General features: G+C 34.0%; 1 protein-coding gene across 1 annotated transcript in view; it reads right to left on the bottom strand.

Moving 5' to 3' along the window:
• Positions 1–3,366: 3,366 nt before the first annotated feature.
• LOC133338842 (cGMP-dependent protein kinase, isozyme 1) overlaps positions 3,367–11,396 on the bottom strand; it is a 28,220-nt gene continuing 20,190 nt past the window's right edge. Inside the window, exons 4-10 of the mRNA XM_061546950.1 lie at positions 9,680–9,822; positions 5,837–6,290; positions 5,533–5,771; positions 4,989–5,309; positions 4,692–4,923; positions 3,598–3,947; positions 3,367–3,535 (exon numbers count right to left, since the gene is read on the bottom strand). Coding sequence (XP_061402934.1) covers positions 3,370–3,535; positions 3,598–3,947; positions 4,692–4,923; positions 4,989–5,309; positions 5,533–5,771; positions 5,837–6,290; positions 9,680–9,822 — 1,905 coding nt within the window. The 3' untranslated portion in view covers positions 3,367–3,369. The remainder of the gene's footprint in view (positions 3,536–3,597; positions 3,948–4,691; positions 4,924–4,988; positions 5,310–5,532; positions 5,772–5,836; positions 6,291–9,679; positions 9,823–11,396) is intronic.

Genomic DNA, 11,396 nt, shown 5'->3' with positions numbered 1-11,396 from the left:
TAACTAACACCGTATGAATGTATGCGAGTGAGCAAGTAAGTGGGTTTATGTGTGTGCTGTATTTTTACATATTATAATTTCATATTATAAACTTTATAGTCTAGTTTAGATTACAAAATGACAGTGGAAAATAATTATTTTGTATATACGATATGCAGAAAGGGGGGGAAGAGAATTGAGCGGGAACACAATTGTAGATTTTGAAAAGTTTCAAATTCATATGCAATGTGATAAGTAAAATTTGCGTATGTAAATTATGGCATTTACACTGACTGTGGTTGACGTAATGACAGAATTACTTTAAAATAAATTTAATACACAAACACACACGCACACAAACGAATACAATTTTAGATTAATTTTCTTGCTGATTTTCGTCTTTAATATTTTGAATTATTTTCAATGACATTAATTACAGAATGTATTCAATCTAAGTAGTGATTATATCTCAATATAAACAATAAATTCTTCTTTGCTTAGTGATTTATGAAGGAGAATTATTGCATCGAAAATATTGCCCCTCCTGCACAAATAGTGTCAACATCTGGCACACCATATTCAACATAATTTAGTTATGTAAATCATTGACAATGTGATGCGTCAGCAAATTTAACGATAGTGTGTTTCCTTAACAACGTCAACATCATCATCAGCATCACCGACAGCAACATCAGGAATGGCAACAACAACATCATCGACCATCATTACACACATTTTTGTGTAGTTAAATGAGTTACTACTACTATTGCTGGCAAACTTTGATTTACCACTGAGCGATTTAAAATGAGGGATGTACATTGGGTCGTATTGTCATCATAGTAGTGCTGATAAATTATTGATGATTAAAGTATACTAAAGTACGGGTTTTTTGTTCTTTTTTTATCTTTTAAATATCATTACCAGAAACTATAAATATCGTCCTTGACAATAACCGGAATTTTATGCCGATCAGCGCGACATTTACGCCATCTATTGTGAAAATGAGAATCTCGTTTTCTATTTAGTACCTTTAGTACTAATTTCCAAAATTGTTCGGACATTCTGATTTGTTTATCATTTGCAAAGCAGCGTACCAAAATTTCAGAGTTGTAGTTCCAACTGTTCCGGCGTAATACAGTTTTTAGTACTATTTAGTACCATTTTAGTTCTAGTTTCCAAAATTTGTTCACACATTCTGATTTGCTTATCACAGACAAGCGTTCCGGTGTAATACAGTTGTAGTACTTTTTAGTTCCATTTTAGTATTAATTTCCAAAAAATGTTTTTGCAAATCACATTTTGTAATTGATTCGTTGTTGTTTTTTTGTAATTAAAGATAAGTCCTTATTTTTGATGGCGGGCATGATAACTCCTCACTGGAACATCGGAATCCGCAAATTCCAACGGTGTTAGAAAGAGTACATGTCTGGCTCTCGTATGAACTAGGATTATTGACTTCGCTCTAAAATTAACAAAATGGCAGACATTTGAAAAAATATTTATCGAAAATCGCCGATTTTTGACCAAAAACCAAGCTAAAAAATAAGGAAGATATTCACCGATTGACTTTATCCTAGTTCATATGATAGCTATACACTCACAGAGAAACGTTATTAGTTTTTGTACGAATTTTTTTAGTACGAATTTCCAATAATCTTATCCGTTTCGTCTGGGCGTTGATGATCAGTCAGTCACTTATAACACAACTCTTTTATATATATAGATATAACTATAAATGTCTGTCCGTCCGTTGGCCGTCTGTCTGCTTGGCTGGCTGGTGCGCACGATAACTCTCGAAGGGAATATTCGATTTCATCCAAAATTTGCACATCTTATTATTTCTTCCAAACTTATTTCAAGTCCTTCCACACAAAATTATCAAAATTGTGCAAAATATTAATTTTATAATATCATGCGAACGTACAATCCTATTTGAACCAAACTTTGTATAAGCTATTATCTTAACAAAGCCAAAATAAAGTCCGAAAATGGAATCCATTAGTCCACTCTTCCTTGTACCACCAATATCAGACACAACCTATTATCTTTACCAAGCCTAGATCTAGCCGGAAGAGGGAGCCCATTGGACCACTCCTTCTGTTATCCCCCCACAAAAGAGTTAACATTTTCAATATCCCCTCCATGTAATGGTAATCCCATTATTCGATAATCTTGAGATTTTGTACACCCCATTATTATAAAATTTTGAGATTTTGGACACGTTTTTCAATTAAATTTGCTGTAATTTTGTACTTTAGGTTTGGGCATTATTCTACAGCATATCCTTGTACTACAAATATTTATATTGAACCAAGATAAAGAGTATCTCGGTACTAAAATTTATTAATATTAATCCAAGTCAGTATTTTGGGAATTTTGGAGACGTTGTTCAATCGAATTGGCTGTATTTTGCATTCTCATTGGCTGTCTAATTTCAGTACCCAAAATTATAAATATTGAACCCCGTTTGGTATAGCCCCATAAAACGCTAGAGGTATTTTGAGAATCATCTTTTTCTCACTTTTTTCCGGTATATTCAATGTCCTATCATGCGTTTTCTCTTAGGATCCCTCAATTAACTTCATATATTTTAAACGAATCCTCCGGGCGGAGGGTATGAAACATTTTTTATTTTCGACCGATTTCATATAAACTGTGAACCGTAGACCATAAGTTTATCTGATATCACATATATTTTAACAAATAACTATATGTCGGATAGTCCATTAAATTTCCATTAAAATTCGAGATGTTGCAAAATTATCTATATAATTCAGCCTATTGTTCTATTTTACAAATATAGGATATAATGTGCGTAGCGGAAAATAATGTACCAACACATAAGTATGTGTGCATGTGTTGTGTCGACAAATATGTGTCTGTTATTTGATGATTATTGTTGCTGTTGATGTAGCTGCTACCCCTGTAATGTGTTAGTTTAGAAAATAACGATGACTGCTGTTATCATGCGTGTTTTATGCTGATGTCAGAAAAATAGGGGGAAACCGGATGTTGCTGATTCTCCGTTGTAAATGATTTCGGTGGAAGCGTACACGAATCAGTCAAGGCCAACACGCATATGGAAGATTGATTACCATGCACATAGATTTTATGACTTTACATACTTACCGCTTGGGTAATAAAAATCTCGGGGAAGTGTCGTTTTTTTGACTTATGTTATAATTATCTTATTTTATTAAATATTATATATAAATGTAATTATAAAATATTTTTTGTTTGGTCTTATCTTTTTTATAATTTACAAAAAAATTATTGTCACTCCACTTAAATGCTATGATAAATTATTTAATTAAATTTTTAGTTTAAACATTAATAACAATTGTACTTAAAAAACATGAAAACAAAATACATATCTATATCAAAACTATATTAAAAATCAATATCCCAGCCACTGGTCTCTGGTGGTGGATCTGCTTCATTTTCCACGCCCGGAGGTCCAAAGTGTTGTAAATCAGTTAAATGATTAATGGGTCGTTTAATTGGTGAGGGTAATTGTTTATTCCGCAACTTTTGCCAATCCAGGCCATCAAACCAACTGGAAAAAATTAACATAGGGTTAAATATTTTGAAATCCAAATTATTTATTTCCCTCCTTACCTATGTCGTTTAATATCCAAAATACCCTTACGCTGATAACCCAACCGTTCGGCTGGCAACTGTTTACACAATGCACGAATTAGATTTTGTGCTGATTTGGGTATTTTCGATGGCATTTGTACAACATCAATACCACCCAATATCTGTTGATAGATTTTTATTTGATTTTGTCCACGGAATGGAGTCTTGCCCACCAACAGCTCAAATATCAATATTCCCAAGGCCCAATAGTCCACAGAACGATCATGACCTCTATCGAGTATAATTTCTGGTGCCACATATTCGGGGGTGCCGGCAAATGTGTGTGTTTTCTGATTAGCTGGTATATGTTTGGCGAAACCAAAATCGACCTGAAAAGGTAAAAATTGTAAAAGTACTAATATTTCAAATTACTTTGAATTTAAATAAATTCTTTGATACGATAAAAAGTGTGTATCATTGAAATGTCGTTGGTAGTTGATTGAGAAACCGGTCGACGACATTTAAAGGTATGCATCTAATTGGATTTGATTCAGAAGGCCATAAATGCATAATCTAAGATGAGCTCTTCATACTGTCCTACTTTTGTCTTTCTGACGAAAAAAACATTTCTCCGTCTTATCTGTCCGGATCCACATTAAGGCCTCTCTTAGAATTCTTTCCCCTTATGGTTGACCGAACTATTATTGTCTGGTCAACTTAAAAGGCTTATCGGGACTGGAAAGGCTCCCTCAATATCAATGCATACAGCCAAAATATACATTTTCTTCCTGAAGATGACCTTAATATGGTGTACTACCTTGTGATGATTTCATCTATGAAACGTCATTCAGGCTATGTACCTGCTCACTGAAAATGTCATTTGTTTCGAGTCTCCCGAATTTTACGCTGTTAGTTTTGTACTTGTTACGGAAGTATATTGATTTCGGCAATTTTATGTTTGAGATCTGAGAATGAGAACACTTGTAATACTCTCCACACAGTGGTGAATAGCAAAACTATAGCAAACCGTCAAAAGTTGGGATTCTGAACTCCAACCTCAAAGGTACTTAAATACATTAGTCATGGAACTAATATCTCGATCTAATTTGTTTCTTAATAATTCCATTACATACCAGCTTACAATATCCATCGGTGGTTAACATTAAATTCTCCGGTTTCAAATCTCTATAGATAATATTATGTGAGTGTAGGAAATCAAAAGCTTCCACAACACAGCCGGCTATAAAACGAGCCGTTTTTTCATCGAAGAAACGACGCTGGGACATCACAGTCCAAACATCGCCACCCATACATGCTTCCATAAGGAAATATACGAATTTATCATTTCTAAATGTTTTATAGAGTCTGAAAAGAAATTAAATTTTTTGATTATAACAATAAATATATTATTTTCTATTCACCAGACTCACTCAATAATAAATGGTGAACTGCGGCATTTCATCATAACATGTTTTTCACTGTATATATGTTCGATTTGATCTTGTTTAACAATATCAATTTTCTTAACTATCTTCAGAGCGAATATGGTTTTTTGATCGTACGATACCAAATCGACTTTGCCAAAGGCTCCAGCACCCAGTGTTGCAATTTTCTTTAGATCTGTTAACTCAATATTTGCATATTCATTATCGAATTCAGATTTACGATTGCTGTCACGGCCCTCGGGATCAGAACGTTCCACAGGCAGTTCTCGCAGTTGAGGTATGGTACCCAAATAACTGATAAATGCTCTAGAAAGATAAATGGTATTAATTAACTGTTACTTATACGATTAAATATATATAATATAAATTTGAAGACTTTTTGATTATGTTTTCCTGATTTAGAACATAAAATTTATCTACTACTGAGAAAGTTCAGTTGTAAATCAGTAGTCGTACTTCAACTTTCGTATTATGTCTGCATGTGTTCCACTCCATTCATGTTCTTTTAATATTTTTGTTTTACACTTACTCTCTATCCAACTTCAAAACCTCTGTTCCCGGAGCATCGGCATACACACTAGCCTGTCTGCAGTCAGCATTAAGCAAGGCTTGTTCACCAAAGTAGTCACCTCTCTTGCGATTATCCACTACGCGTTCTTCGCCATTTTCGTTTAATTTCTTAATGGTAACAGTGCCACCGCGAATAATAAAGAATTCATTACCAATATCACCTTCTCGCACGATGCAAGTATTTGTGGCATAGAATTTCTAAAATAAAAATGTTTCAACAATATTTTATTGAAATTCAAATATCAAAATTTTAAAACACTCACCCTTTGCAACAAATCCACAACTTTATTGAGTACTTCTTCGGATAGATCATTAAGGAACGGTGCGGATCTTAAGAAATTCAAATTTTCCTCCCTTTCTTTTGATCCAGATATTACCATAATATTACGGAATTTATCACGATCAATTTTCCATACTTTAGCATTTGTTACCGCTCGTATCGATGCAAATCGTTTGGCATTATACAATATCGCCAATTCACCAAAGACTGTCTCACCACCAAATTGTCCAATAACATTACCCTGTTTAATGACATCAAATGTACCATCTTCCGAAACATATATTTCGGAACCCTCATCATTTTCATTGATAATGTAGTCGTCGGCTTTGAAATGTAACATTTCCATGGCATCGATGACCATCTCTTTGCGTTCCTTATCCATGTAATTGTTGAGAAAATCATTTTTCTCAATTGCATTGCGTATGAGATTACGTGTTCTGGAAGAGAAGAAAATGAGAGAGAATTAAAGTGATTACATTATACATAATTAAAAAAAATACTAAGCCTAAAAAGAGGAACGATATTTATAAATAGAAATATATAAAGCGACTCAAACCTTAAAATAATTTTAGCAAACAAATTGAAGAAGAACCCAAAATTTGCCAAAGTCAAACATCCATCATAAATTAAATAAATAAGGAGAATTAGTTCTACCATAATATATTAAAATAATCGGCCGCTGAAAATCAAATTTTAATATATTTCTAGAACAAACCTCTATTCTCTTGTGAGAAGAAACAAATATACATAGAAATATATATTTCACTTCAATATACGGAGATACGTCAACAATCTTAATATTTATAATACAGCTCTAGTGTCATCAGTTATTACTAGAACATATTTAAACCCCCTAGTGGTGAAGAGCAAAACTGAAGCAAGCCGTAAAAATTGAATTAAGCGGCATCGTGATTTCCACAAAGTATCGATGGCGTATATAAAATTTCACGTTAACACTCCATAGGTGAAGTTGGTATTCTAAATCCCAACCTCAAAGGTACTTCAATATATTAATAAATAAACTAAAATATTGATCTTAATTCAATTTATAACTTAAATTACGGTTTTTATTAAAACATATTTTAACATATGTATTACAAAACACAAACAATATTTTCCATGCAGATGATCTTCTCAAAGGAATATATGAGAACAAAGGTAGTAGTTATCAGTGGTTACTGCAGAAAAAAATTTCTTTGTACTGTAAGAATTAATTGCTTGAGTCTAAGATTAGGCCAAGTTATATTAGTTTCAAAATAACTTAAGGAAAATATTTTTCTTCTTGGATTTGTTTCGACTTTAGGTTTAATAATATACCGTTATTTTCTTCATTGAATGTAATAGCAGAGAGCGAACTGTGCGTACAAACATTGAACAGCAAAGATGATCGAGAATCGCGAGAAAAAAAAACTAGTCTCTCTTATTGACGACCACTTACAACGCAATTGACACAGTGGGTAAAACAAAACAAATTTGGAATCAAAATATAGAAATTCTAATATTAAACCCGGATAAAGACTGTTGCAAGGTACAAAAATGACTATGAAGCAAAAATTAAGAATATTTTACGATATATGTGCATATAAAGAAGACTAAAACCAGATTCAACCTCTAACCTACAAAACAAATGCAACAAATTGACGGAGAAATTATACAATATGAATATCATAAATTTGCAAGATAAGAACAAGATGATAACTCATACAGCAATTGCGGCAAGAATTTACGGCTTGCCAAAACAACACAAAGAAGGCATACCTCTCTGATCCATATGTTCATCCATTAATTCCCCAACATATGAATTGTCAACATCCATTGTCGACATTTTAAAGAACTTCAGAATTCCTTATTTCTTATAAAATTAAAGACATTGTGGAAATGAGAAGGAGGAATGATGAATGGAAGACGAGATTTTACTATTCCCCAGCACACATATTAATTTAGCTTTGAAAACGATTACCGAAAAATGAGACATAATAAAAGAATATAGAAATATATAAAAGGACCACTTCATCGAAATATTGACTCCTTATAAAAAATAAAGCAATATATTTCATGTATGATAACAATACGGAAAAATACTTCCGATGGGTTCTCCAGCGTCATCGACTATTGCAGACATAGTAATGGAGGATTTATTGGATACTTCATTGGAGAAATTTTCCCACAAACCAAAATAACTTTCCAAATACATTGACGACATATTCTGCATTGTAAAAAGAACAGACCAATTTACACACGAAATAGAAAATAGATTGGTACCAAGAACCCAACGCATATGGACAATAAATTAATTTCTACTCTAAAATAAATATGGCCACAAATTTTATAAACAGAGTACTTAAGATAAGCGATGGACAATTCCACCAAGCAAATGGAGAAACTCTACGGAACACATTAATGAAAAATGACTGCTCATTGAAAACAACTGATGGTCTACTAAAAGCCTGCAAATCGAAAATTAAAACCAAAAGCTCTCATTTTTTAAAACCTGCAATAAAAGTGGCAGCGTTTCAGTCTGGGTAAAGTGTCTTTTAGTTCCATACTCCCTTTGTGATGGCGGAAGCAGCAGGCTTGTCTCCGGGCACGGATACTGATATAGTCAATGTACATTTTGTTGTAATTTACTAATAAATAGTTGTTTTTTTATAAAAACATCAAACTGGGATTTAGCCTGACTATTTTGCAATAACAAAATACAAATGGTATCCCAAAAAACTCGCCAACTTTACTGTAATTTACTGAATATTTCGTGTATTATATCAATGTGAATTCCCACAACCAATGAATTTGTTTCAAGTATCGTATTCCCTACTATGTTGATCCATAAGGTTGTTGGCGACGTTGACATCGGTGCTATAAAAAGGCTAACAAGATATTCTGCTAGGACAGTCTGTAGAGAAGAACGAACATCTCAAGGCTTAGAAGGAAAATCATCGCTGAATCACCACTAAAACCTCACCAGGTGTGTAAATTAACCTCATCGACACCGACGTCTACTTTCTGACTACGCTTCCCGTGGCCACTGAGAATACCGACCTCCACCGAAACAACAGGTGAGTTTCGATTACCACCTGCCACGATCGCAAAGAAGTGAGTTGGGAAAAGCCATTTCCAGTACGTCCTGGCCCCAGCGCAAAAGGTGCCGATACACTTTTCCAATATACGTTCGACGAATAACAATAAAGTTAAACTGCCCACTAGTTCCACATGACGCACCAGCACTCCAGCCATCCAAGAGGTTATTTCAGGCGGTTTGCCCTAGTGAGTTGTCCCATGTCTGTAGTTGTACAAAACGCACCAGCACTCCAGACATCCACGAGGCTATTCCCTTTGGTTTCCCTGGCGAAATTGTTATTTTCATTTTTCCGTGAATCGTTTCCGCTCTTAACCCCAGTACCAACGGTGCCGATGCATAATTCCCAGTGCCCGTTCGTCGAATAACAATAAAGTTAAACTGCCTCACAAATAAATAAATTCCGTGTTTCCTTACTCACTTCCCTGATAGAAATTAATTTTTGTTATAAACTCTGTCTGATGGGATCTTATCCCAGAAATCGGAGGAAATTGAGTCGGCTCGGTTTGTTAATGTTTCAAATGTCGATTTCTGTTTCAATTATATGATTAAATTATATTTGGTATCAGCTGTTGGCTTGATTCAATCGTAAAGTTGTGTCTTCATTGTAAGTCGGACGATTTACAATCGCTCTTATTGTTTCGTATAACTTTATTAGGGGGCCACGACATTTTGCTAGAGATTTAGCTCTACCGAAGTTGAATGTCCGACCCATCCGGCTAATATTTAGAAATTCTTCTATACACTTACTTTTCATCCTTTTCGATGTACTCAATTTTGATGTCCTTTTGTGTGGGCAAATGAGGACGTGCAAATATTAGACCACCATCTACACGTTGGTATTTGGGACCATCATCACTGCTGTCACTTTCCTTGGGTGAGGGAGTGGATTCCTATTTAGGATACACGAAATACTAAATATTAATATCATTGTATAAGAAATGTTATTTTTGAAAAATGGAATACATGAACGATGTGAATTGGCAAAATAACCCTCCTAAAATTATCATAAATTCAATGTGTAAAAAATTCATAATTACAAGTTTTAGCTTTATTTATTTGCTCATAAATTTACCTCAATTTGTACACCAGAATCTCGAATGTCACTGGTTGTTAAATTAGTGCCAGTATCCAAATTGTCATCATGTGCATCGTCATCAACATCACTATCGTCATATTGACTTTGTAATGCTTCGTGCAGAGTCATTTTCTTATCTGCTAAATCTACATTTAACTGGAAAATATATGGGTACCATAAATTCCAAGTAAGGATGGTAAAAAATATTTTTTCTCTGTTTTCGGTTTTTTGTTATTAGTATTCAAGGTAAGGCATAGGGAGTAAGAAGTCGAGTGGTGACAAAGAGAGAGGTGAAGGTAGAGAAAGGTTGATGCTAGGCCATAGACAAAAAGTTTTAGTTGGTATTTGCAGTAATTGTCATAGATCTTTCAACAAAAAAGGGGTTATATACACGCAAATGTGTTAGTACAGCACTGAGTCTTAGTTGTTCTTATAGTGTTGTGGTAGCTGCTACACACAAAGGTTAGGCCATGATTCTCTTGTGGTTTAGTAAAGTTTGCTGCATGACAATAGGAAATTAATTAACACATAACGACGCTGGTTGTTGGCACCGGAAAAGGAAAATGACAAAAGACTTCCCTTCCGACATTAGACTACTGCTACGGGGTTAACATTGTAAGGTTTAAGGTTAAGGGTAAATATTTTCTTAATACCATTGTTGTATTCATATGTTAGTTGGAGAAAGGGAAGAGAGGGTGGTAAAGGAAAATAACCTCTACGGTTATATTCCTGTATATATAAATTTATACGTATGCAATATTTTCCCTTAGAATAGCATTAGTAATTAGAATGAAAATTGAAATAACAATGTATATCATGGGGATTTTTCCATAATTTCTGAATGACTAACTTCTGTTGTGTGGAAAACTTGTTGGTAATGCGTGGATGTGTGTTTAGTTTATTGTTGGTCGGGTGTGTGTGTGTGGGCGTTTGACATTAAATTCATATTTTTGCTGACATCTTTAGCATTACAATATACCATGATTTGATTTGGGATTGTTTCCATAATTTCTGAATTTAATGTAATAGCTCATTTACGAAGCTGACCTTTTTTGCATATTTATACCCTCCAAAGGTAGTATGATAACAAAAGATAGACAGACGAGCGGAAATGACAAAATATTCGAATCCTACTTCGAGTTCAAATATACTATGTTAAAATAGGCTTATCTGGCGACAACGCGCAACATGCAAAACAATAGTTCGCTATATTTACACCCTCTTGCACTGCTACTCTTACCCTGCACATTTTCGGAATAATTTTCCCGGTGTGAACAATTACTTCATAAGATGCGAATTTTGTCATTTTACATATAGTGAATATAGTGTGAACAAAACAGCCTTTCTAATTAGTTGGTCATATTCCCTCCCTCATGTGATGAGTTATGA

Source organism: Musca vetustissima, unplaced genomic scaffold (genome assembly GCF_032173495.1).
Source record: "Musca vetustissima isolate MV318-11 ecotype Yass unplaced genomic scaffold, APGP_CSIRO_Mvet_v1 utg5083, whole genome shotgun sequence".
In the NCBI taxonomy this organism is placed as follows: domain Eukaryota; kingdom Metazoa; phylum Arthropoda; class Insecta; order Diptera; family Muscidae; genus Musca; species Musca vetustissima.
This window is presented reverse-complemented; position numbering and strand designations above follow the sequence as displayed.